A 26,659-nucleotide genomic window follows, 5' to 3' on the forward strand; every position below is an offset into this window, starting at 1 on the left:
TCCAGACAGGAGCTAGTGACACAGGACTAAACCAAGCAACTGGGCTGGCACACAAGGTGTGGTGGTGCCCAAGGACTGGGGCATGAACACAGAGTCAGCAAAAGTCCTGAGTCACCTCTACTTTTTTCACTGTGCTTTGTTGCCACCTCATGGCCTGATGCTAGGCTGCAGGAACAAAATTGTAAAAGGCACATTCTTTAAGTGATGCCTTATGTTTCACCAGATCCACTTGTTATTCCTGGGGTGCTCTAAAGTGTTTCTTGGATCCACAGTTGGAGAACTTCTTCTGAGGGTATGACACGCACCATCAGATCACGCTGCTCAGCTTCTTCACTGCCACACAGCATCAGCTGCGTGGGGGGATCTGATATTTTCTGTAAGACAAATGCATTTGCTTAACCCCCCCCCGGCTGGTCAGCCAGCTTCTTGTCTTCCTCTGCCCACAAACTCATCCCTTCTGCCTCAACTGCCCACAGGTCAAATGCTCAGGAACCTGCATCCCCAAAAGCTTCTGCTGCACTCTAACTGGACAGCATGTTTAAGCTACTGACTTAAACAGGTTTCTCTTGATTGAGCCAGAAGAGATGCTGCTTGTAATGCTTGGTATCTCCTCACCAAGGAGCTGAGAAGCTCTGTGCTGGCACCAGGGGACACAGAGCAGTGTTGCCAATGTCACAGCTGTTGTGCTGGGGAGCAGCTGGCCAGACAGGGTCAGTGTCTGCCTTCCAAGCTGCTTCCCCATGAGCACCAGGAGCATCATCTCTGTCCAGCGCTCTAAGCTGAAGGCAGTGACAGCCGTGCAGCCAGGTCATGTGGGCTGCTTTCCCCGGCAGCTCAGCTCATCCCACTGGAAAGACAAGGCATCCTACACCTGTCTGCTCTCTCTGCCTGCCCCATGCTCCTGTGAATACCCAGCACCCTAGAAACTAACAAAGTACAGGCAAAAGAATTACCAGTGTGTCTGGCTGGACAGCAGTGGGGCAGAAGGAATAGTAGAGGATTTTACTTGCTTTCCAGGTAAGGAAAGGCAGAGTCAGAGCAGCCATAGCAAAACCAGCAGAGATGAGGGCAGTAACCAGCCACACAGATGTGCCACCTGGAAATAACAGAAGCAGCAGAACTTGTCAGAGAGACTGTGAGTACAAACCACTCAATAGAGTCAGCCTGTACCCTCTCCAGCTGCTCTTCCCACCCACCCCAGTGAGACCCTTTGCTGACATGCTCCAGAAAAGGATATATGTGCCAGGGTAGGGGACTTCACTACTGAGTCTTCCCTTTTTACCTCCCCCAAGGAGCAAATGGGCAGCACATATATAAAAAAGACAGGAGATACTGGGTGAAAATGAAAGGGAGAGCTGCTGGGGTGTCCTTCTCGGGCACAGATGCACCAAGGGAGAAGGAAAGAAGGCTGTTACCTTGTGCACTCACACACCATGTCTGGCTGAAGCTGCTGCTTCTGTTGATGGCCTCAACCTTTGCCTGGGCTTTTACACAATAATCAAGTCCTGCCTCCATGGTGTCCAGGTGAACCACAGAGTTGACCTCTTTCACCACCTTCTGCTGCATCTGCCAGGATAGAGAGAGCATCAGAACAAAGGGCAAGGACCCAACTGAGACCAGCAGTCCTAACATGGTGCTAGCCCCAACTTTACTGGGAAAAAATGAAGGAGCAGCAGGAGGTGTCAGAGAGAACTCTGTGAATGAGAGAAGAGAGGGAGAAAAGCAGCAAACAAGGAAGCACAGTGAAGTGCAGAATGAGACCACACACATCTGGAAGGGTAGGAGGGTTGGAAATCAGCAGCTGTGAGCCAGGTGCATAATGACAATAATTATGATGTTGGGCCACAACAGCAGACCACAATCTAATCCCCTGGTGTAAGGGCTTGATGCCTAAGGTGTAGACTGACCTGAGGTTTTGCTGGGATGGCACACCAAATTGTGCCTGTGCTGGCACAAGGTATGATAGGAGTGCCAGAACTATACTGGGACAGGGGTGTGAGAGCTGTGTCTTGACTCTAGAGCATGAATTGAAGATGGACTGGAATAGTGAGAAGCAAATGAATGTGGTGTGTGCAACTGTAGCATACTTCAGCAACTCTTAAACAGCATACCAATGTTGGAACCTTGTTTTCTTGCAGTGAAAAGGACTCCATTAACTGCTAGCAAAAGGAAGGTGCTATTCCTAGACTCCCCAGTCATGAGCAGACTGGTAACAATTAGCTAATTGCTCCTAATTCTTGCTGTGTTGCAAAGCCTGTACTCACAGAAGTACATCCTCCAGCATCAGACACACATGGACATCTCCAAGCACCCAGCAGGGCTCTCCTGACAGGGCAAGTCACCAAAATATCCTTCTCAATAGAAATGTGATCTTGAGGGCCATTAGTTTGAAAAGACTTCAAGGACAAACTTGGGTCAGTGACTGCCTGGAGCATGCAACCTTTTGCCAAAACCTCAGATCAGACATATCAAATGTGACAATTATTTTTAGAAATCATTGAAAAGGGTCCCAGCAGGGAACTGGACATGTACTGACCAGCAAACCTAATGCTGTGGCAGTCCAGTTGGTGGAAACTGTGCAGAAGTTTGGAATGAATGTTTAGATGATCACTATCATATACTGAAGAACAGTTAACATTCCATCCATAAAAGGCAATCAGATACAAACCTGTGTGATTCTTTCTCAAGTGTGAGAAAGCTCATGGACAAGGTTGATCTCGCTCAATGGGATTTCAAAAAGGTAGTCAAGAAGATCTATTTCCAAAGCCTATTGAGCTAATAGCCCTGTGAGCTGGTCAAAAAAGATCAGAGCTTAGAGTGTGCTGACCAGGCTGTACCAGACCTCACCAGCTCTGCCTAGTGCTCCTGTCTTAACCCTCCTTTCCATGGCCCCAGGACCTTTGGTCCCTGTCTGAGCTATCTGGATCTGTTCCTGTCTTCAGCTCTGTCTCCTGGTTAGACCCTGTTGTAGGTAGCTTGGTCTCCTGGATTGACCCTCACTAAGGACACACTAAGGACCCACACTGGAGGACACTGGCCATTGTGTCCTCCAGCCCTCTCCCTGGTGCTAGCTCCTTTGCTCCTGGCTGGGGTCCCTGCACAGACCCTAGGCCTGATGGACTTTGTTATCAGTATCTGGTTCTGCTCACTGTGGTCATACCCTGTGGGTCTCTGTTTCACTGGAAACAGCATTGCTTGCACTGGGATCACCCTTGGCTCCTGGCTTGTCCATTAGTAGAGAGCAGTCCTGTTCCTGCTGCTTCCTGACAGAAGAAAGGTTTTTGTGTGGTTACATTGCAAGTCCATTCTCAGAGCACAAGGAAGTCACTGTGGAAACCTGTGCAGGTCTGTGCTCCCCACTGTATTGCTATGGATGATCAGGAAGTGGAAACTAATACATGCTAATGACACTAAAACCCTGCTTCAGAATAACAGAGGTGGCAGACAGCTTTGAATAATGGCACCAGGACAATGATAAATTAAATTCAACACAGGTAAGTGTGAAATGATGCTCATGGGAATTTTCCCCCTTCATTTTTACAGTCAGGGACTGGACCTTAAGTTAGTGTATACTTGCTCTCTGCCCACCTTGGGAAAGGCAAAAATAGTTATTCCACATGGAAGCCTTTCCAGTTATGTAGTCTGGGAGTGTTTGACCTGGAAAAGGTACACAATATAGAACTGCTAGAGTGGTGGGGAAAGTGAAGAGGGAATAACTGTTCTCTCTCCTCTGAACCAAGACTGAGACTGCATAAAAGTTAAGCTGCAGAACTCCTGACTACAGGAAACTGTACATGCTAAGCATTTACATAGCTTGAAAACCAGAACAGATAAATTAATGGAATAAAAATTCATGAGGGGCTATTAATGACTTAATTTCTGTCTCAGGAATTTCCTGGAGCTGTATCTCTGAAATCTCAGAAAAATCTCAGGCTCTCTATCTGTAATCTTCCTCAGTCATCTCCATTGCCCACTATCAGATAGTATGCAGGGTTTGATGGTCTCTGACTGTACATGGCTGCTTTCACACTTTCATGTTCTGAGGTCCTATGGAAGCACCAAGTTCCCAGGAGAAATTAAAAAAACAAAAAAGGAAGAAAAGGTGTTTATTGCAAACAGAATAATAGAATGATTTGGATTGGAAGAAACCTTAAAGGTCATCTAGCTCCAGCATGGGCAGGGGAACCTTCCACTAGAGCAGATTGCTCAAAGCTCCATCTAACCTGTTTCAGTATTTAGTGAGCAATGCCCTCAGCTAAGGAAGTTGCAGCTCACAGTCACAAAAAACTGCTGAGAACTTTGGCAGCTCCTCAGTGTGACACCTTCCTCTTGGGCTCAGTAAACTAAATGCTGTTCAGAGAAGAAAGTCAGCTTAGACATCTTTGGTTTCTAACCTCTGGTTTCCTTCAGTAGCTGAGGTCTCTGGTTGGATTCCTCTTCCCAGTGAAGGAAATTCAGAAAGAGCAGGCAAGCTTCTGCATGGGGGTAAAAGCAACCCACTCATCTTTGCACACACTGACTCCAAGCAGACCCCCCAGCCCCAGAGCAGGAGCTTGGACTGGCAAACAGCCCATGGGCAATGCCTGTCTGCTTCCACTCTAAGTGTGTGAGCTCTTTGCTACTGCCCAAAAACCAAGGGGAAAACTCACCCTACTTTCCTGGCCCTTCTTCCAATAGAGAACACAGAACTGAAAAGCAGGCCCCATGTCTTCCAGCTCCACTAGTAAATGATACCCATCAGCTATGACCTTCATCAGAGATGGGGTCAAGGAAGTTTCCAACGCAGAGAGAGCACCATTATCACACATCAGAGGAAACCCTTAAAACACTGTCTTCCTTTTCCCAGCGAGGTGAAGAGGAGCTGCCAACATGAGCACAGTGACATCAGTCTGGAATAATAGCTGGTTGCTTCAGCAGGGCAGAAACTTCTCTCTGCTTGTTGTAGTTTGAGCTGGGTGCCCCCCTGGTGCATTCACTTCCTGTGTCCAGAAGTCCAGCCCAGAGGGATGGACACAGGAAATTGTGTATTTCCTACCATAATTCTTTGCACCACTATAAGATCCAGTGCGGGGTCTGGCACTTCCTCTTTCCTTCCCTTTCCGAGACTTGGTAACTGGGGGAGAGATCTCCCGGCCATGGGCCTGATTAGGCCCAAGGCCACAGGGGGATGGGCAGTCTCAGGCCTGGCCAGCTGAGACTAGCCCAGCAGAGGGAGGGGGAAGAAGGAGCCCTGGGGGTTTTGGATGCACCCTCAGGTGGGGATGGGATCTTTCTTTGTCACTGCGCTTTGGGTTTTCTGTAACATTCACTGCTTTCTATTTAAACTTTCATCACTTTTGCAATCCGTTTGCCTGAGTCGTTATTTCTGCCTGTGGTGGGGAGGGGATCTGCCCCAACCCATTACATTTTTGGCGCACCAACGTGGGGCCAACTGCAGCTCGGATTGCAAAAGATGGAGAGTTTAAATTTAGTTCTGGGCGTCGGTTTGGGTTTGGAAAGTTGGGGCTCAGGTTTTGTGTTACCGGGGCGACTGTGTGAACTCCTGTGTACTGCAGAAGGATAGCTGGTGCGTGGCTGATGGCATGGAATTCCCTCCTGTTGTTTGGGAACAGCGAGGGGTGGCTCTTTCTGTGACTTTCTGCCCAGGGTAGCTTAAGAATGCTCGAGTAGCCTAGGAAGGCGAGACCTGCCTTCTCCTCGTTCTCTGCGGAGCGGCGGGGAGCGGAGGAGGGGCAGCGGCAAGCAGAGCGTGGTCGGCCCGCGGCCGCTGTGGGGAGTGGACACCCGCGGCGAGCGGGCAAGCGACTGCTGGAGGTGACTTGGACTCTGCATCGCGGCGACAGAGACGGCGGGGGCCGGGCCGGGCCGCGTTCAAGCGGCGGCGGCGGCACCGCCCGAGCCGGGCTGCGTTCAGGCGGCGGCGGCAGCTGTAAATCTTTCCCTGGTGTTTTCGGACGTGTTCCGAAAATGGCGCCGAGCACCTGGCTCCGCCTCCCTGCTTCTTCAGTGGGCTGTGGCGCATCTCCTCCCTCTTCCGGGGGTGGAGGTTGTGCAGCCGGATGCTGTCCTGCCTCGGTACGCGAGCGCCCAGTGAGGGGTGCGGAGTGCCTCTGACATGCATCCGTGTAGCTTTGGTCCGCGTGAAAGCGGTTGGCTGCGGCACCCTGGATGGATTGAAAAAGGCAGTCGTGGAGCCGGGTTGTTCCGACTGGCCTGCCCCAGGGGTGGAGAATTTGCCGCTGAATAGGAGAGTAAAGGCTTGGCTGAGAAGTTGTGAGGTATTTCCAGGTGACCAGGATGTCCCAAGGAGTCCACAAGGAATTCACGCTGCAGGAGAAGGACTGCGTCGCTGGGAGGTTCCATCACATGAGGAAGAACAACTGGAATGGACTGATGCTTGAGCCTGAATGAGAGACTGTTTGAGTGGACGCCCAGATGAAGATATGGACTTCGCCGGACATGTCATCAGAAGTTTTCTGATCTGATGATGTGTTTGGGTGCAAGGATTATGGTATGAAATACAGGGGTGGCATGTTGTAGTTTGAGCTGGGTGCCCCCCTGGTGCATTCACTTCCTGTGTCCAGAAGTCCAGCCCAGAGGGATGGACACAGGAAATTGTGTATTTCCTACCATAATTCTTTGCACCACTATAAGATCCAGTGCGGGGTCTGGCACTTCCTCTTTCCTTCCCTTTCCGAGACTTGGTAACTGGGGGAGAGATCTCCCGGCCATGGGCCTGATTAGGCCCAAGGCCACAGGGGGATGGGCAGTCTCAGGCCTGGCCAGCTGAGACTAGCCCAGCAGAGGGAAGGGGAAGAAGGAGCCCTGGGGGTTTTGGATGCACCCTCAGGTGGGGATGGGATCTTTCTTTGTCACTGCGCTTTGGGTTTTCTGTAACATTCACTGCTTTCTATTTAAACTTTCATCACTTTTGCAATCCGTTTGCCTGAGTCGTTATTTCTGCCTGTGGTGGGGAGGGGATCTGCCCCAACCCATTACACTGCTCTACCTCCCAGTATGTGGTAGATGTGCTGAAGCAGACTTTGAGCTGGGGAGGATCATGACTGGCATGGCAAGCAGGAGTTCTGTGAGTTGCACAGAACTTGAAAGCCTTCAAATTTTCTCCAGTGGAGGAAGTGTCTGGCCTGAGGGTTCTGTGTGATCAACAGAAGCAGAACCAGATGGGCATCCAGAGACTGATACACCAGATCAGACCAGTTCTCCTGCTCCTGGGAATTAGCTTATCATTGCCATACAGAACAGGAGCAGTGAAACAACTGCTTCTTCGTGGGAATTTTGGCAGTTATTAAAAGGTGAAGGATAAAGCAACCTCAGGATAACCCTGGCAGTTCACATGGATCTTGATTTGCTTTTGGTATCTACCTGGTTTTAGACAGACTTGGGCTGATGACCAGCTGGGACTTAGGTTGTTGTAAACATATGCAAAGAAATATGTAGGTGACTGGCTTTGTGCTTACTTTGATATTCAAAGTTTGGTTTGGTCTGGGATTCTCCTGTGAAGAGTATCAGCAAGACAGAATCAATCAAGAATGGATGAGACTGCACACTGTATATTGGTGAGGTGGGAATCCAAGCAGTACAGAGATCATATTTATGATCTCTGTTATGCTTAAGATATTTACTTATCTATGTCACTCCTTAGCACTTTTTTTGAGGTTTAAACTGGTTTCATCCTCCTTGCCTTGAAGACAGAGCAACATGAAGCCACACACAGGAGAGAGGTTCTTAAGAGAATTTGCTTTCGCATCCAGTCAATTGCCATGAATACAAAACCAAAAACCATGTACACGTGAATACAAAACCCAAATCCAAGTATGTCTGCGATGAGTATGCCACGAATGGGAAGCCTAGAAAACTAATACAGATGTTTACATTACAAGCTGAGAATTTGCATAATATGCTGTGTTAAAAAAAAAAGCACCAAAAAACCCCCAGTAAACAAGAAAAAAGAAGAAGGAAATTATAACATTGGGAGGTTCAAAACAAGTTTGGGGCTACTGTACCAACAAATGGTCATTGCAACATGCAACTACTAACCAAAGAGGAGCATTTATATTTCTCTTGGTTTTGATAAATGAAGAAGTCAGATTGGCTAAATTGTCAGTTTTAGGCAGATCTTTCAAAATGTTTTCCATGTGTTATCATAGTTCATGTCCCTGCATCTCAGGCTTTGATGCTGGGGTCATTCAGTCTAGAAGTACTGTGGGCTGTGCTGGTGTCCTGACTGTCCATGAGCCACTTACAGCACCTGAGGGCTGTGCTTTGAATTCCTTAGCTCCTCTCAGACCCAGTGCCAGGTCTCTGAAGAGATGGGAATGCAGGGACAGGGGAATGTGAGCACTAAAACTGCATAAGGACAAGAACTTACATTGACATTTCTTTCTCCTTTAAACATTTGTCTGTAAATGCACATTCACACTGCAGCTTGTTGCACACTCTATCTTCTGAACCTTTACAGTTTAGACGAATAATTGTATCGAGGTCTCTAAGAGACAGGACTAACCTGTTAAATACTTCACTGTACTGATTTTCTTTGTGAAGACCATCCAGCTAAGGAATATCTTTCCCTACCTCCACCTGACAGTGTGGTCTATGGTTCAGGTCTGTGCCACCGTAGTCCCTAGACAAGGGAAGAACTTTTAATCTAAAGTACTATCTAGAAAACACTTTCACACCAAGAGACACTCACCAACTCAGCTGGCAGTTCTGATGGTGCTGCTTTGACTAAGTGCTCTGTATGAGTGAGGACTGCTCACTTGTGAAGTAGTAGATAACTTCCAATGACTCATGAAGGTTTAAGATTGGGTCAGCTCTGGTTTTGGATAGGCTGGCTGACACTGATGATGACTGCACACCCCATAATGAGAGCTGCATTATAATAGGAAGTTACAGGACAGCATGAGGCAGACAGAGGGTGACATGGCTCTTTTCCACAGTAAATGCCTCCAAGGATGAGGTTCTGGACCCTCAGAAGTGACAAATGACAGATTAAATGGAGCATTGGCAGCAACCCTGACTTACCAGAACTCTTTGAAATCAGGGGCAAGAGTGCCCAAAGTAATGCCTGTGGTTTTCTTCCCTGTATTTGAAGCCCTTGAAATTCAAGCTCTCATAAATTTAGCCCTGCATCAAGAAGCTGTCTAAGAGCAAAACATTCCAACCTGGCACGAGAGGAGCTGAGGGGGAGAGTGTGCTCTGTGTGTTTATGGGTTTGTGTGCCATGCACAGTACCAAACAGACACCTGGGCAGTCCCTCAACACTGCACTCTCAGATTTTAACATGGCTGGTGCAGCGTAAGCCAAACAGCAGGACTCACTTGTTATGCGATTGAAGAAACCTTTCAGGGTGCCCCACTCTGATCTTCTGGCACCAGCATTTGCCCTTACGTGCAGGTTATAGGCCACAGTGGCTGAGATGTCCTCTGTGATGTTACACTCTGTGGCTGCAATGAGGGAGCACTCACAGATGGGAATCCATCTCTCGTTGTCGTACTCTCGTTCATACTCCCTGAGGAAAGGAAAAGAAAGCAGACAGGCAGCAGTCTGCTGGCTGGTAGATCTGTGGCAAGGGCTAAAGCTGCTTGCTAGATCTTTCCAGGCAAAACCAGTACTGGGACACACTGGGACTGGAATGCCAGGAGTGTATGAAACCAGTATGGCTGCATTCTAGATCTTATCTACCAGAGCCAACTTCTTCATGAGCCAAATGCAGCATGAGATTGTAGGAGGTGGGGTAGCCAACGCAGTGTCGATGCATCACATGCTACCCACTCACCTGACTTGATCTTCCTTGATAAGCCAGAATTACAAAGCCATTCTGTGACACGAGCCATAGCTCAAGATGTAGAAGAAGCCTCCTGCAGTGTGTTGCATGTTTAAAAGCTTAACAGTGACTAAATTTCAAATGTTTTCTCTTTTTTTCTTCTGAGTAAACAGTAGCTCATCTTCCAAACCTTTGAATTCCTTGGGCAGAGGCAGTTTTCATGTGTGGGCTTAATGCTCACCTTGGGTTTTATTTTGAACCCAGGGCATCATTACAGTCCTGAGGAGTCTAATGAATGCCAAAGGATCAAAGGTTTTGGCATGGCCAAGGGGTGAGAAACATGCTGGTCCTCACCAAGCTGAAAAACAGGTCAGCTAGGTGAGAGTTTGGCTCTTAGCTTCTCCCACATGGAATAGGTTGCCCAGAGAGGTGGTAGAAGCTCCATCTCTGGAAACATTCCAGGTGAGGCTGGACAGAGCTCTGAACAACCTGATCTGATTGAAGACATCCCTGCTCACTGCAGAAGAGTTGAGACTAGATGACCTTTAAAGGTCCCTTCCAATCCAAACCAGGGGTCTATTAACCTGTAAACTGCCTCAGAACTGGAGAAAAATGATTTTTTTTTATTTCTCTCTGCTTGTGATTGAGAGTGCTGGAGTATCAACTTTATTTTATTCTATTTTTTTAGTGTCTGTGAGCTGAATAGTGCTCAAGATATCCAAACAGTGCAGGATTCAAAGTTTAATTAAAGTGTCTAAAAAGCAAAGAAGAGGAAAAAACCCAGAAGTTACCCCTGAAACTCAACACTGTATCTCACAGCTTTTCCCTGGATGACCTCAGGACTCCAAGTTAAGAAGTTGTCGTAGTTTGGGCTGGGTGCCCTCTGCTACAGGGGTGTTTCCTGTGTCCAGAAGTCCATCCCAGTGGGTGGACTCAGGAAATTAGGTATTTCTACCATAATCCCTTGCACCACTATAAATTTTGCGGTGGGGTCTGGCACTTCCTCTTTCCTTCCCTCTCCGAGACTTGGTAACTGGGGGAGAGATCTCCCGGCCATGGGCCTGATTGGGCCCAAGGCCACAGGGGGATGGGCAGTCTCAGGCCTGGCCAGCTGAGACTAGCCCAGCAGAGGGAGGGGGAAGAAGGAGCCCTGGGGGTTTTGGATGCACCCTCAGGTGGGGTTTGGAGTCTATCTGGGTTTACTTTGGTTTCTTTCTTGTCACCATGTTTCCTTTTGTGCACACTCACTGTTCTCTATTTAAACTCTCCACTACTTTTGCAATCAGTTTGTCTGAGTCGTTATTTCTGCCTGTGGTGGGGAGGGGACCTGCCCCAACCCATTACAGAAGTGTTTCATGTTGGTAGAAAGAATTGAGATATTCTGAGGTGCTGGCAGCAAAGCATCTTCACCTAAAACTCACAGCAAAAGAAAGAAAATAGATGAATGTACTAGGAAAAAAAAAAAAAAGCTTAGCAGCACAGTGTGAAACTGTGTTTTGCATCAGAAATACACACTCCTCATCTTGCTGCTGTCACTATAGTGTTTGAAAGAATTTTGCAGAGTAGCAGCAATGACAACCACAGGGAAATAATGGAGCGGTTCGGCTGGCACCGCTCGCGGAAAGGTGAAGCAAAGCCTTTGCCTTATTTTGGAGTTTTTCATTGTTTCAGTCAAAAAGTGAGAAAAGGTCAAGCTTTCATAAAGCCATCCAGTTCAGTTCAATGAAGTCAAGTACCAGAGAGTCTATTGCACTCTGTAGACTGCTGGAATGCATGCCGTGGTTTGAAATGTGCTGTTTCTTTCCAGGCTTGACTGCACAGGATGCTGTGGAAGATCCTACCTCTGGTGTAGCTTTTCTGTTGTGCGCAGGATTCTAATAATGTAAGTAGTTGTTGACTGAAATCAAAGCTTCCTAACTGAATAAACTTATTTAATGGACTATAAATGAAATTATTACACTACTCTTCAGATCATCAAATCTTACATGGGATGGTACCTATAGTTGATTTTATCTCATCTCATCCTAAGAAAAAATCCTTAGCAGTGTTTGGCCCAGAGCACAGAAGGCAGGACTCCCCACAGACACATCCTGCACTACACTACACGAACAGGCTTTAGGCTTATCTCTGTTCTTCTGCTCTCTGGTCCCAAATTATGTTCTCTCTGCACAGCAGAGAGTGGTTCCCAAGGAACCACTGGAAAGGAGGAATGGATGGAGTGGTTTCAACCAACCCAGTATAAGAACACTCTCCCAGGGAAAAGGGTAACTGTTCTATCATAAGATATCTCTGTTATCTAAAGATTATTCTCTAATTATTATTTTTAATTATATCTATGTCACAGAATCATAGAATTGTTAGGGTTGGAAGGGACCTCAAGGATCATCCAATTCCAACCCCCCTGCCATGGGCAGGGACCACTCACACTGCAGCAGGTTGCTCACAGCCACATCAGCCTGGCCTTAAAAACCTCCAGGGATGAGGCTTCCACCACCTCCCTGGGCAACCTGTGCCAGTGTCTCACCACCCTCACGGGGAAGAACTTCTTCCTCATATCCAATCTGAATCTCCCCACTTCTAGTTTTGCTTCATCCCCCCCCGTCCTATCACTCCCTGACACCCTAAAAAGTCCCTCCCCAGGTTCTTGTAGGCCCCCTCAAGATACCCCAAGGCCACAATTAGGTCTCCTGGGAGCCTTCTCTTCTCCAGACTGAACAGCCCCAACTCCCACAGTCTGTCCTCATAGGAGAGTTGCTCCAGCCCTCTAATCATCCTTTTCACTTAACAAGGTTTATCTTCCACTAGTCTTAAACTGCTATTAAGTGAGAGTGCCTTTTAAGCTGCATTTAAGAAGTGAAGCAGCTAAATGTCAGTTGTTGTACCCAGGATCAAAACCAGGTTGACAAGTCCATGAGCAATGTTAGCATGATAATTTCTGACTTCTGTCTGTCCTTAGAATATTTCTTGTATTCATGCCTTTGTGGAATCACTAATGGAGAACTTTTTTATGATTCTTTGGCATAAGTTACATGGATCTTTTGACATTTATTGCTTGCCATTTAGAAAGCAGAAGAGTCACTGCCACGTCTGTCACTTCTGGTTGGTGGGGGATCCATACTAGTGTCAAGGCACTTTTTATCTTAGAAAGAAAGTCCTTATTGAGCTTCACTCTGCAGCTTAACCACTCATTTGATGGTTGCATTCTCCATGCTTCTCACCAGTTAGGTTGTTTGTATTCTTGGTTCCCATGTTCAATTTGGGAGCTGCCATACCTAAGTGTGTGAGTTATGTAATAGACTTCAGTGGCATCACCAGACACTGGTTTTTCCACATGACTCATACACAAAATGATGTTCCAGGTCTGAACAAAGGTGAGCTGTGCAGGAAAGTTCCCTGATGTTTTTAACCCTCGACTTCCCAACTTTTTGGATACATCTTTTTTTGTATTCACTCTAGTGAACCTCATCTTATTAACCTCTCTAGAAACAAGTTTTAAAGCAAGAAAGTTCTGAATTGGACTGTCTACCTTTAAAGGCTCAGAGATTATTTTGTGTGTGTTTGTGTGGTTGAGACCAATCAACACATCCTGGTTATCCTTATCTTAGGTGTGGTGGTTTGAAAGGAAAGGCTCTGCTTTCCCTCCCCCACTGAGAAAGAGACCACGGCTAAACCCAGTCGGAGAAATGAGAGTATATTTTACAAGGAAACAGATTCTATGTAACACAACAAATACAGGTATTTTACAATATATACAGGAATATACAGCCAATGAACTCAACCAGAAACCAGAACCCCCAAGGAGGGGGGCTTCCCCTTGTGCCCCCCTTCACCCCCTACCTCCCTTCTCCCCCAAAGAGGTAGAAGAAGAGACGAGGATGGTTATCAGGACAGGGGAAGAAGCGGACAGGCCTGTTACAGGGAGTTAGTTCTTATCTCTTGGCAAGAAGCCCAGAAGCAGATCCAGCCGAAAGGGACAGCGAAGGAAGACTGAGAGAAAGTTCCCAGCTCCCCCCGGGTCCAATCTGACCTCCCACAATCCTTGGCCAATGAAATTCGTTTAGAATACCAAAATATTTTACAAACATTTAGCCAGTGTGCCCCTTTCTTAAAGGCATAGCCTCAAACTGCCACAGTCCACCCCTTCTAAACAATTTCATTGGTTGTTCGCACTGTCCATCCAATCAGAAACAATATTTACAGTTCGTGAGTAAAGTTCATAGTCCATTCCGGCTATACTCAGATGTAGATGATTCAGAAGTCCAAAAAAGTCAGGAAATAGGAAAATGGAAACCGGCTTGACTCTCTGCAGACGAAGTGAAGAAAAGGTAAACAGGAACACAGGGACTCTCAGTTGACTCAGGGCTCTCAGGGTTCTCAGGGTTCGTGCACTGTAGATTCCTCAGGGATTCTTCCCTTGGGCGCGTTGTAGCTGTATGACAGTCTGAAATTAAACTCTTTCATCTAAAGTTAAATTTCTTTGTGGAATACACTGAATTTGACCATTCTCCTGCATTACCCAATAAGTGTGACCTTCTGCTGAAACCACCCCTCGGACAGGTTTAGCCTCTCCTGAGGGCGAAAATACCCAAACAGTTTTACCTAACAGGTTCTTTCCTCTAACAACAGGAACTCTATCACCTTCTACTCTCCGTAGCAGATCTGAATGTGCCGGTCCAGCTCGGTTCACTGAACCTCTACTATTCACCAGCCAGGTTGCTTGTGCTAAATGCTTTTCCCAGTTTTTCAAAGCTCCACCTCCCATGGCTTTGAGAGTGGTCTTCAACAAACCGTTGTAGCGTTCAATCTTCCCTGCAGCTGGTGCATAGTAAGGAATATGGAAAATCCACTCAATGCCGTGCTCTTTTGCCCAGCTCTTTATAAGGTTGTTCTTGAAATGAGTTCCGTTGTCTGACTCAATCCTCTCTGGAGTTCCGTGTCTCCACAGGATCTGTCTCTCCAGACCGAGAATGGTGTTGCGTGCAGTTGCATGTGGGACTGCGTAAGTTTCCAGCCATCCGGTGTTTGCCTCTACCATAGTAAGCACGTACTGCTTACCAGAACGAGAACGTGGTAGAGTGATGTAGTCAATCTGCCAGGCTTCACCATACCTGTACTTGGACCATCTGTCACCATACCACAAGGGCTTAATTCGCTTTGCCTGCTTAATAGCAGCACAAATGTCACAGTCATGGATGACTTGCGTGATAGCATCCATGGAAATGTCTATGGATCGGTCACGAGCCCATTGGTATGTTGCATCTCTGCCTTGATGTCCTGATGAATCATGAGCCCACCGAGCTAAGAATATCTCCCCTCGGTGTTTCCAGTCGAGATCAAGTTCAGAGTCCTTGTCTACTTGAGAAACTCTTGCAGCTAAATCTGCCTGATGGTTGTGCTGCTGTTCCTCAGTAGCTTTGCTCTTCGGAATGTGAGCATCAATGTGTCTCACTTTCACTGGAATTCTCTCAATTCGATCAGCAATGTCTTGCCACAGGTCGGCTGCCCAGATGGGTTTTCCTTTCCTCTGCCAGCCATTCTTCTTCCAGTTCTTTAGTCAACCCCATAGAGCATTGGCTACCATCCATGAGTCGGTGTAGAGATAAAGCTTTGGCCATCTCTCACGTTCAGCTATGTCGAGAGCTAGCTGGACAGCTTTGACCTCTGCAAACTGACTGGATTCTCCTTCTCCATCCTTCGCCTCTGCAACTCGGCGTGTTGGACTCCACACTACAGACTTCCACCTTCGCTTGTTCCCGACGAGACGACAGGAACCGTCTGTGAACAAAGCATACTTCTTCTCATCATCTGAAAGGTCATTGTAAGGAGGAGCTTCCTCAGCACGAGTTACTCTCTCCTCCCGAGGTTTAGTACAGTTGGTACCTTCAGGCCAACTTGAGATCACCTCCACCAGACCAGGTCTTTCAAGAGTACCCATTAGAGCTCTCTGTGTTATCAGAGCCATCCACTTAGACCAGGTGGAATCTGTGGCATGATGTGGTGTGGAACCCTTGCCTTTGAACATCCAATTCAAAACTGGTAATCTGGGAGCTAAGAGAAGTTGTGATTCAGTTCCAATCACTTCAGAAGCTGCTTTCACTCCTTCATAGGCAGCTAGAATCTCTTTCTCTGTTGGAGTGTAATTTGCCTCTGAACCTCTGTAACCTCGACTCCAGAAACCAAGAGGTCGTCCACGTGTCTCACCTGGAGCTTTTTGCCACAAGCACCAGGTTGGACCATTTTCACCTGCAGCCGTGTACAAAATGTTCTTAATGTCTGGACCATCTCGGACAGGTCCCAGACCCACTGCTTGTACCACTTCTTGCTTTATCTGGTCAAAGGCTGCTTGCTGTTCAGGTCCCCAGTGGAAACTGTTCCTCTTTCGAGTCACATCATACAGAGGTTTCACAATCTGACTGTATCCAGGAATGTGTAGTCTCCAAAATCCCACTATCCCCAAGAAACGTAGAGTTTCTTGCTTGTTGGCGGGATTTGCCATGGTAGAGACTCTGTTTACCACATCCACTGGAATGTGTCAGCGTCCATCCTGCCACTGCACTCCCAGAAACTGGATCTCTGTGGTAGGACCTTTCACCTTGTCTCTCTTGATGGCAAAACCTGCATTCAGAAGAATGTCCATGATTTTGTTACCTTTCTCGAAGACTTCCTCAGCAGTTTTACCCCAGACGATGATATCATCGATGAACTGGATGTGTTCTGGAGCACCACCTTCCTCCAAAGCATCATGGATTACTGCATGACAGATGCTGGAGCTGTGGATCCAGCCCATCGGCAGTCTGTTGAAAGTGTACTGGATTCCTCTCCAGGTGAAGGCAAACTGAGGCCTGCATTCCTCTGCTATGGGAATAGAGAAGAATGCATTAGCAATGTCTATGGTAGCATACCATTTGGCCTCTTTGGATTCCAGCTCATACTGGAGTTCCATCATGTCTGGTACTGCTGCACTCATAGGCGGTGTTACTTCATTCAGGGCTCGGTAGTCCACTGTCAGACGCCAGTCTCCGTTCGGCTTTCGCACAGGCCACACTGGACTGTTGAAAGGTGAATGAGTTTTGCTGATGACTTTCTGACTCTCCAACTGACGAATCAGATTCTGAATGGGCAACAAAGAGTCACGGTTGGTTCTGTATTGTCTGTGATGCACAGTCTGAGAAGCAACCGGCAACTTAATGTCCTGAATCTTGTCTTGTCCCACAACTGCAGATTCATCAGAGAGTTCAGGTCTAGCAGACAGCTTCAGCTTTTGTCCATCAATTTCTACAGAAGCTACTCCAAAAGCCCATTTGTAACCCTTAGGGTCCTTGAAACGCCCTTCTCTCAGAAAATCAATTCCCAAAATGCAAGGTGCATCAGGTCCGGTCACAACTGTATGCTTCTTCCACTGCTTACCAGTTAACCTTATATTAACCTCTACCTTACTTAACTCTTGAGATCCACCAGTGACTCCCAGAATCGTTATGGACTCTGATCCCTGATAATTTGATGGCAATATGGTGCACTGAGCTCCTGTGTCAACCAAGGCCCTGTACTTCTGAAAGTGTGAAGTGCCAGGCCACTGGATGTACACATCCCAATAGATTCTGTTATCTCCATTATACCTCTCCTCCCCCTGGCGGGAGGCAGGGCACCCCTAATTATGGGGTACATGTCCACAGGTGCAACGAGCACACTGTGCAGTGTTAGAACTGGAGTCACTGTTGGAGCTGTCATTGTTGTCCTGGGGAACTGTGGAAGTAACAGCTACCCTTCTGGTATTGCTACCCTGGGTTCTGCCACTTTGCAGTTCCCTCTGTCTCCTGAAAAGATTGGAAGTTGGTTGACCATCCCACCTGTTCATGTTCTCACCAAACTGATCACGTAGAGTTATCCACATGGTGATTGCCTTGGTGGTCTGTTTTGGTTTGGCCTGTTTTGGAATGACCTCCTTGGAGGATGTCGATTCCTCACAGCTGAAACCTGCACCCACCTGGAGGAAGAATTGGAATTATCTCTTTGTGCCAATTGGTATATGGAATCCTTGAGCTCTTTCATGCAATTCTCAATTTTTCCAGACAGCGTTTCAATGGCTGAAACCAATGAAACACGTGTCATGCTATCATCCAGTTGTCTTAGTTGATCAGTGAATTGGCCAACCGTAGGAGGATCTCCACCATAATTTCTTGCCCCAATTCTACTTGCCAGAATGTTTGCATAATTGGAAGGAGCAAGCTTGATGAGCTTTTTAGCAAGACCAGCTGCCACAGGAATATCGTCAGGATTCAGAGTATCATGGTCATCATAGAGTATCTCTCTAATGGCAAACTCTCTCAGACGCTTAATTCCCTCATCTATGGTAGTCCAGGGCTTAGGATTCCATGGAAGATCATCTCGGGAAGGGTATCTCAGGGAAACCGCCATTAAAAGGCGTATCCACAGATTAACCTTACCGAGAATCTTGGCTAGATGTCTATCTATTCCATTATCCTTTGAGAGAGTTCCTAGCTGAGCTGCTGACTTGTCTCCAACTATTAGAGCTGGAGCACCTGTATCATAACACCTAGCAAGCCAAGATAGGATGGGTTCCTTATCTGCTCTGAGGTAATCTTTGCGGACATTGCGAATCTCCTCCCTCGGTGACGAGCAGCTCTGCAGGTCATCCTCCTCTTCATCTATCACATCTTCCTGAACGTTTTGTCCCCATAATCCTGCTGTCACTCTCCTAAGGATCTCTTTAAGCTGAGAAGCACCACTGCCAGCTGCTGTCTTAGCTGCATCTCCATCCTGTGATGATCTCAATAACTCAGCTATATCTCTAAGACGAACCTTCTCTTCATCTGCAGCAGGCCCTTTCCTAGCAGAGGTTCCCTCACCAGGATCATCCTGTTTAGCAGAGGTTCCCTCACCAGGATCAGCCTGTTTAGCAGAGGTTCCCTCACCGGGATCAGTCTCCTGCTCTTCTCCTCCATTAGCTCCACTAGCTCCTGGATCAGCTTTGGCCTTTCCACCTCTGGTCTTTAAGACTGCTACTTGTTTAACTGGAGCTGTGTTTGAATTTACAGCCATCCTGATAGAAGCTGATAGGTCCTGATCTAAACCAGCCGCTGTGGGGGCCCCTTCCGGTCCTGTCATGGCGGACGGAAATGACCTTCCCTCACTACCGGTCGCCATCTTGGGAATGGAAGCCGCCCCTGGCTGCTTGCCAAAGTCATAGAGTGGAGCATTTAACGCAGCTTTGCCAATAGGTTTTGCTATTTTTCTAACTGACGCAGCCCCTTCCTCATCACTCGAGGACTCTGGGGCAGATTTAGAGGAACGCCTACGCTTCCTAGATTTTTGTTTAATCACAAAACATGGTCGAGAAACCTTTTTCTCTATATATAGAGCCCACAGCAGATAGACATTAATTATCAGCAACAGCAGGATTACACCCGTCAAATAAATCACCTTAAGATCCCAGCCAGCACTTAAAGTTACTCTTTGACCTCCTGAAGAGTTAAACTCCCTTATCTCGATCGGCAAAGTGGAAGACGTTCTATTGCCGTAATTAGTGAGCCGAAAAAAACCCAAACAGTGTTTATACAACAGCTGGATCCTATGCATAAACCACAAATAGATTTTACGCATTAAATATTTACCTATCTGGTCTAACATCAACCCGATGCAGTACCGGTAGACCAATATAGAACACACGGAAAGCAGCAACTGCTTAAAAACCCACAACATCTTAATTTCGTTTCTCTGGCTGAGACAAGCAATAAATCAACTTAATTACTTAATTGCCTGGCCCCACGTTGGGCGCCAAAAAAAAAGAGTGTGGTGGTTTGAAAGGAAAGGCTCTGCTTTCCCTCCCCCACTGAGAAACAGACCACGGCTAAACCCAGTCGGAGAAATGAGAGTATATTTTACAAGGAAACAGATTCTATGTAACACAACAAATACAGGTATTTTACAATATATACAGGAATATACAGCCAAAGAACTCAACCAGAAACCAGAACCCCCAAGGAGGGGGGCTTCCCCTTGTGCCCCCCTTCACCCCCTACCTCCCTTCTCCCCCAAAGAGGTAGAAGAAGAGACAAGGATGGTTATCAGGACAGGGGAAGAAGCGGACAGGCCTGTTACAGGGAGGGAGTTAGTTCTTATCTCTTGGCAAGAAGCCCAGGAGCAGATCCAGCCGAAAGGGACAGCGAAGGAAGGAAGACTGAGAGAAAGTTCCCAGCTCCCCCCGGGTCCAATCTGACCTCCCACAATCCTTGGCCAATGAAATTCGTTTAGAATACCAAAATATTTTACAAACATTTAGCCAGTGTGCCCCTTTCTTAAAGGCATAGCCTCAAACTGCCACATTAGGGCACTGTTTTCCTGGTTTGCTGGCAAAACCAGTGACTCTTCTATTGCCTCAGCTGAGCCACAAGTCTGTTATACAGACTCTAAGGTTTCTTTCTTCCTTTTCTTATGGAAGGGGGGGACACAATGGAAGTTGTGTCTCTCCTACTGTCCATCACTGTAGAAGACAACATTGATGAGTATGTGGCTGAGCAATGCTGGCAGTCACTATATGCACAGGTTTCTGTGTGGAAACATCACACAACTAACCAGACCTTAAACAAAAATGCAGTAAAAATAATCTCACATTTCTTTAGGGAATAGTTGCTCCATAGGGCTGTACAGAGGCTCCATAGGGGGTCTATAGAATCTGTATAGAGGCTCCATAGAGCTCTATACAGGCTCTATAGAGGCTCCTTAGGGCACTATAGAGGCTCCACAGGGCTACTTAGGGTTCTATAGAAGGTCCATAGGACTCCATAGTGCTCTATAGGGGCTCCTTAGGGCTCTATAGAGGCTCTGAAGTGGCTCCATAGGGATCTATAGAGGTTCTGTAGGGCTCTTTAGGACACAGTAGAGGCTCCATAGGGCTCTATAGGGCTCTATAGTGGCTCCTTAGGGCTCTTTAGTGGCTCTCTAGAGGCTCTGTAGAGGCTCCATAGGGCTCCACTGGGCTATATAGAGGATCCTTAGGGCTCTACAGAGGCTCCATTGGGCACCATGGGGCATTACAGAGGATACATAGGACTCTATAGAGGCTCATTAGGGCTCTGTAGTGGCTCTATAGAGGCTCCATAGTACTCCATAGGGCTATGCAGAGGCTGCATGGGGCTCTATAGAGGCTCCATAGCATATTATAGAGGCTCCATAGCATATTATAGAGGCTGCATTGGACTCTGTAGAGGCTCCATTGAGACTTTAAAGGGCACTACAGAGGATCTATAGAGGCTCCATAGGGCTCTATAGGGGCTGCATTAGGCTCTCTACAGGCTCCTCAGGGCTAGGCTAGGGTGGGGCAGGCTAGGGTGGGGTAGGCTCTATATGGCAACATAGGCATCTATAGAGGCTCTATACAGGCTCTACAGAAGCTTCTTAGGACTTCTTAGGGCACTATAGAGGCTCCACAGGGCTACATATGGTTCTATAGAAGCTCCATAGGGCTCCATAGGGTTCTATAGAGACTGCACTGGGTTCTATACAGGCTCTGTCGAGGCTCCATAGGGTGCTACAGAGGCTCCATGGGGCTCTATAGAAGCGCCATAGGGCATTATAGAGGCTGCATTGGGCTCTCTAGAGGCTCTTTACAGGCTCCTCAGGGCAAGGTTAGGGTGGGGTAGGCTGAGGCCGATTGTGTCTCTATATTGAGCGTTGGAGCCTCTATATAGACCGTTGGAGCCTCTATAGAGGCCGATGGAGCCTCTATATAGACCACAGTAGCCTCTATAGAGGCCGATGCAGCCTCTATATTGACTGTTGGAGCCTCTCTGTAGACTGTTGTTGCCTCTATAGAGGTTGATGGAGCCTGTATATAAACCTTGGTAGCCTCTATAGAGGCCCGTGGCAGCCTGTGCAGAGGCCTGTGGAGCCTCTATATTGATTGTTGGCGCCTCTGTACAGGCCATGGTTGCCTATATAGAGCCCTTTGAGCCTGTATAGAGGCCAGGGGAGCCTCTATAGATCCCTTGGGAGCCACTATAGAGCCCGATGTAGCCTCTATATGGACTGTGGTAGCCTCTATAGAGGCCTTTGGAGCCCCTATAGGGGCCTGTAGAGCCTCTATGGAGGCCGATGGAGCCTCTATATTGACCATTGGGGAATCTATAGAGGCCAATGGATCCTATATAGAGGCCTATGGAGCCTTTATATAGACTGTAGTAGCCTCAATAGAGCTCATGGAAGCCTCTGTAGAGGCCTATGGAGCCTCTGAAGAGCCCATGGGAGCCTCTGTGGAGGCCTATGGAACCTCTATATTGACCACTGGAGCCTCTACAGAGGTCTATGGAGGTTCTATATAGACCATTGGAGCCTCTATGTAGACCATGGTAGCCTCTTGTGACTGTTTAAGGCTGTGCCTCTAAGAAAGGGACAGTGCTGGGACACTCTGGCTGAATATTTTGTAAACATCGATATTCTAAACGAATTTCATTGGTAGATTGGTACAATGCAGCTTTAAATTTTAGTGCAGTTAGAATCTTGTTCAGTGTGTTCCTCTTCGCTCTCCCTTTCCAGCCTGTCTGTTTCTGGGCATCTAGCCAGAATGACCTTGGCTAAGAAAAGCACTAATCCTGCACTAATCCTGGAGACCTACTAAAAGTTTTCTTCCTTATAACTGCCATTTTCTCTCTCTAACCCTCTTTGGGAAAAAAGGGAGGTAGGGGGAGAGAAGGGTATACAGGGGGGAACCCCCCTCTGTCTGGAGGAGGGGGTCTTGTTCCTGTATCTTTCTTTGCTGTATATTTCTGTATCTATCTCTCTCTCTATATATATATATAGTAAATACTGTCTATATTGTGTACACATACCCTGCATTTTCCCTTTGCTTGTAAATAGAGCATTTCCTTTGCTTTTCCGGCTGAATTAGCTGTGGGGGTTTTTTTCCTTCTTAGTGGGGGAGGGAAAGCTGGGCTTTCTTTCTCAACCCACCACACATCTATAGAGGCTGATGGAGCCTCTAGATAGACCCTGGTTGCCTCTGTAGAGGTCTATGGAGCCTCTGTAAAGCCCTTGGGTGTCTCTATGGAGGCCTAAGGAACCTCTATATTGACCATTGGAGGCTCTCTAGAGGCCTATGCAGCCTCTCTATAGAAAGTGAGCGCCTCTATAGAGGCCTATGGAGCCTCTAGAGAAGCCTATGGCACCTCTGCAGATCCCGTGGGAGCCTCAATAGAGGTCTATGGAGACTCCATAGAGCCTTAGGGAGACTCTATAGACCCATGAGACCCTCTATAGAAGCCTATGGAGCCTCCCGATAAACCATGGGAGCCTCTCTATAGGCCTTGGGAACCTCTATAGTGGCCTATGGAGCCCATATTGAGCCAAAGGGAATGTCTATAGAGCCCGTGGGAGCCTCTCTAGAGGCCTATGGAGCCTCTGAAGAGCTGGTAGGAGCCTCTATGGAGGCCTATGGAACCTCTATATTGACCGTTGGAGCCTCTCTAGAGGCCTATGCAGCCTCTAGGTAGAGAGTGGGAGCCTCTATAGAGGCCTGTGGAGACTCTACAGAAGCCTATGGCTCCTCTGTAGAGCCCGTGGGAGCCTCTGTAGAGGCCTATGGAATCTCTATAGAACCTTATAGAGGCTCTATAGACCCGTGGGAGCCTATATAGAGGCCTATGGAGCCTCTATATAAAGCATGGGAGCCTCTATATAGACCTTGGGAGCCTCTATAGTGGCCTATTGGGCCCATATTGAGCCAATAGGAGCGTCCATAGAGCCCATGGGAGCCTCTATGGAGGCCTATGGAACTTCTATATTGGCTGTTGGAGCCTCTATAGGGGTCTTTGGAGCCTCTATATAGACCATTGGAGCCTCTATGTAAACCATGGTAGGCTCTATAGAGGCCTGTGCAGCCTTGTGGTGAAGGCACATTATGCCCAGATACTGAATCTTGTCCCAGCATGTGGACAAGTTCCCCTCCTTCAGGAGGAAGACAAAAGCCAAGGCATTAGCCAGGCCAGCACGCACCCAGCGCATGCGGTGCTCGTGCAAACACCAAGTATGGCATAATTCTAGCTTCACGCTTTCTATAGGCTGGAGCCAGTTGTTTATGAGAGTGCCCATTGGTCAAACCCAGCCTCGAGGAATCTATAAAAGTATGTAGTGGTTTGAGCCTTAGCTGGGAGTTAAAAGCCCAGATGGGGGAAAGGCTGAGAATCTTTCCCCCACTCCCCCCCCCCCCCCCCCCCCCAAACAGAGAGGGGGGAAAAAAAAGGGTAAGGAGCAAATCCACTAAACGATAATCTGGAGTCGGCTTGGAAGTAGAGAGGTGAAGAATTTTCTTTAAACAATATGTATATATATATATAACAATAACAGGAAAGGTTCACAAGGGGCAAGGAACAAGGATGGATGGGAGGGGGACAAGAAAGAATAATACAAAACCAGTCTTTCTCTGAGGAGGTGCAGAGGCAGCAGGGAGAAGGATCAGGTCCGGCCACGTGGCTGATGAGCAGGAGGGCAGCTGCAGCAGCTCTCATCCAGCAGAGGCAGGAGCCAAAAGGAGCCCCAACAGCTACGATGTCCTGCTTTTTATACCCGAGCTGGGCAGGGAGGGGGCGAGTGGAACAGACTCAGCTTCCTAGGGGAAAACACCCTGCAGGGAGGGTAAAGTACCCGCAAGCTCTCCACCCTGCTTTGTTGTTTGTTTTTTTTGTTTTCAGAAAAGGGTGTTAACCCACCACAAAGTATCACCCCAGTTGGCAAACAAGTTGCCCCCTCTTTCACTTTGTCTCTGTGCTTGCTAGAGAGAACAATTCTCGAGCCATAGCCTCTGCCATTGAGCTCACTGTTGTTAGCTTCTGCCATACCTGCATGCATACTGAAAGCCTCTGCATCGTGAGAAGCAATCGTGAGGATCATCTCCACAGAGAGAGGACCTTCGCTGAGCCCGAGAAGCCCAGTGTCGCCACAGCCAGTTGTGCCGACCGGGAAAGCCCACCGTGCCACCGGAGGACTGGACCAACCCCCGAGGGTAAGATCTGCCCAGTTGCCGGGGAGAAAGGACTAGATCAAGACTGAGTCCACACATGCCTAGCCCCACCATAGCGGGAGAGGAGCCGCCACGTGTGCCACTCTGAGCCCTGTGAACCTCAGGGAAGACTAAAGCACTGTTCGTGCCTATACTGCACCGAACCCGGGACCACTCTGAGCGTCCCGCTGTTCCTTTAAGCGCAGTAAACGATAAGCTGCCGCCTAACACAGCTGCATTCTCTCCCTGAGGCCGTTTACATCAGCCCCGAGAATCGCTGTAGCCGGCTGACCCCATAGCCTTTGCCTGCTGCTGTGTCCTCTGAGCCCACCTACCGGCAACTGTCGCCCCACCCTGCCGTGCGAGCCGACTCCCGAGGGCCGACCCCACGGGCTGACCCCGACCAGGACCGATCCCTGTTGTCTGGAGGGAATCGACCGAGTCCTGAAGGGAACCTGCTTCTGCGCTAAGCCCAGGTTCCATCTTTCCCTCTCCACTGCTGTGGAGAGAGGAGACAGTAACCCAACACCGCCATCCAACTCAACTAGGAACCAGTCCAGCAACAGTAGTCTGCCGGACCCCCACCTTGCTACAAACAACAGCTACAGAGTACCTTCCACGTGCTTTCCATCCACTAGCACTCAGTTCAAAGTATCCGTGTCTGGCAGAGCAATTGCTGACGCATAGAAAGATTATAACATTGCTGTGTATAGCCAGGTGTAAGAGTCTAAACTCCTGGTGTGAGTCAACAAAGATAAAATCACTTGCTGCTTGCCCAGACAATATGTTGTTGGGCAGAGCCACTGGAAAGAAGGTTCAAAGACCAATCCTGGATGCAAATCACCTTGCAATTGCATCATGATAACACTGGACTGCAGCTGACCTACAACAATGGCCCAAGGACCCAGCCACCACGCCTTCAGGACAAGATCATTTCCAGGAAGGGAGGATGGCGAGACAATGGGTGTAATGGGTGTGTGGGCAGGTTAGATGGAGAAGGGGAAGGTGGAGGCCCTCCCCCCCTCCATCTAGACCCCTGCCTAAACACACAGGAATACACAGAAAGATTTCCTGGGGAACGATACCTGGATATTTATAGGAGGATTTCCTGGCTCCTGAATTCCTGAGGGACAATGCTTGGACACATACCTAAGGACTAAAAACTGTGTAAAAGACTTGACCACTATTGGGTTAAGAGGAAGAAAAACGCGGAAGAAGGACCATGCCGCTGAGGAGGAAGGAAAAGTCCGGGACAATGCTGCTCCGGGGAAAAGAGGCCGTGGAGCCTGGGAGAAGCAGACTGAACCTTCTCTCCGTGTCCTAAGTCCTGTCTACTGCAACTCATGGAACTGACCCAGGCTGCCCAGTGGACTTCATCTCTTCTCCAGCCAAAGCTTCAGCACCCTTTCTCTACAAACCCAGCATCTCCTGCAGCACCTTTCCTCCACAGACTCAAACTGCCTTGGGGGGGTGAGGGGTGTGGTAATATAATTCCTTTCCTCTTCTCTCTCTCCCTATCTTCTCCCTCTCCCCTTCTTATTTCCATTTTATTTCTGTAATAAATAGTCTAGCTGTTGATATTTTGGCCTCATTTGTGCTGCTAATTTCACAACACGGGAATATTCAAAAGAACTTAGTCTCCTTCCCTCTCCGGACCGAGACACCAGGAGCCACCCACGGCCAGCCGAGTCGCCATCTAGTGGCCAAGAGCCAGAACTGCACCCTTCATTATATAAATACAGAAATGGTCTATAGGTAGTTCAATTAAGTTCTAATCATAACACTAAGCCACTTATGGAATGTATTTCACAAAAGTGCACTAGAACATGTATGTAAGTTGGTGATTCATCGATTATTAATAATTT

At 47.9% G+C, this 26,659-nt stretch overlaps 1 protein-coding gene across 1 annotated transcript; it reads right to left on the reverse strand.

The window, feature by feature from the left end:
- Positions 1–248: 248 nt before the first annotated feature.
- On the reverse strand, positions 249–21,729 carry LOC104306826 (interleukin-20 receptor subunit beta-like). The gene is made up of 8 exons (XM_054161266.1): positions 21,495–21,729; positions 11,122–11,194; positions 10,576–10,656; positions 9,341–9,529; positions 4,650–4,776; positions 1,416–1,566; positions 954–1,096; positions 249–374 (listed from the first exon to the last, which is right to left on the reverse strand). Exons 1-8 carry the CDS (start codon positions 21,727–21,729, stop codon positions 249–251), a joined length of 1,125 nt encoding a protein of 374 aa, XP_054017241.1.
- Between the last annotated feature and the right edge of the window lie 4,930 nt (positions 21,730–26,659).

Source organism: Dryobates pubescens, chromosome 4 (genome assembly GCF_014839835.1).
Source record: "Dryobates pubescens isolate bDryPub1 chromosome 4, bDryPub1.pri, whole genome shotgun sequence".
NCBI lineage: Eukaryota > Metazoa > Chordata > Aves > Piciformes > Picidae > Dryobates > Dryobates pubescens.

What these genes read in the sequence shown, in the direction of transcription:
- LOC104306826 (XM_054161266.1), bottom strand. Translation starts at nt 21,729, where the DNA reads ATGGCCTGTACAGAGGCGCCAACAATCAATATAGAGGCTCCACAGGCC. An exon ending in TACAGTGTTGAGTTTCAGGG is followed by an intron (nt 9,530 to 10,575) that starts GTAACTTCTGGG and finishes TCCTTTCCTCAG; the next exon opens with GGAGTATGAACGAGAGTACG. An exon ending in ATGGTGTGTGAGTGCACAAG is followed by an intron (nt 1,097 to 1,415) that starts GTAACAGCCTTC and finishes TGTTATTTCCAG; the next exon opens with GTGGCACATCTGTGTGGCTG.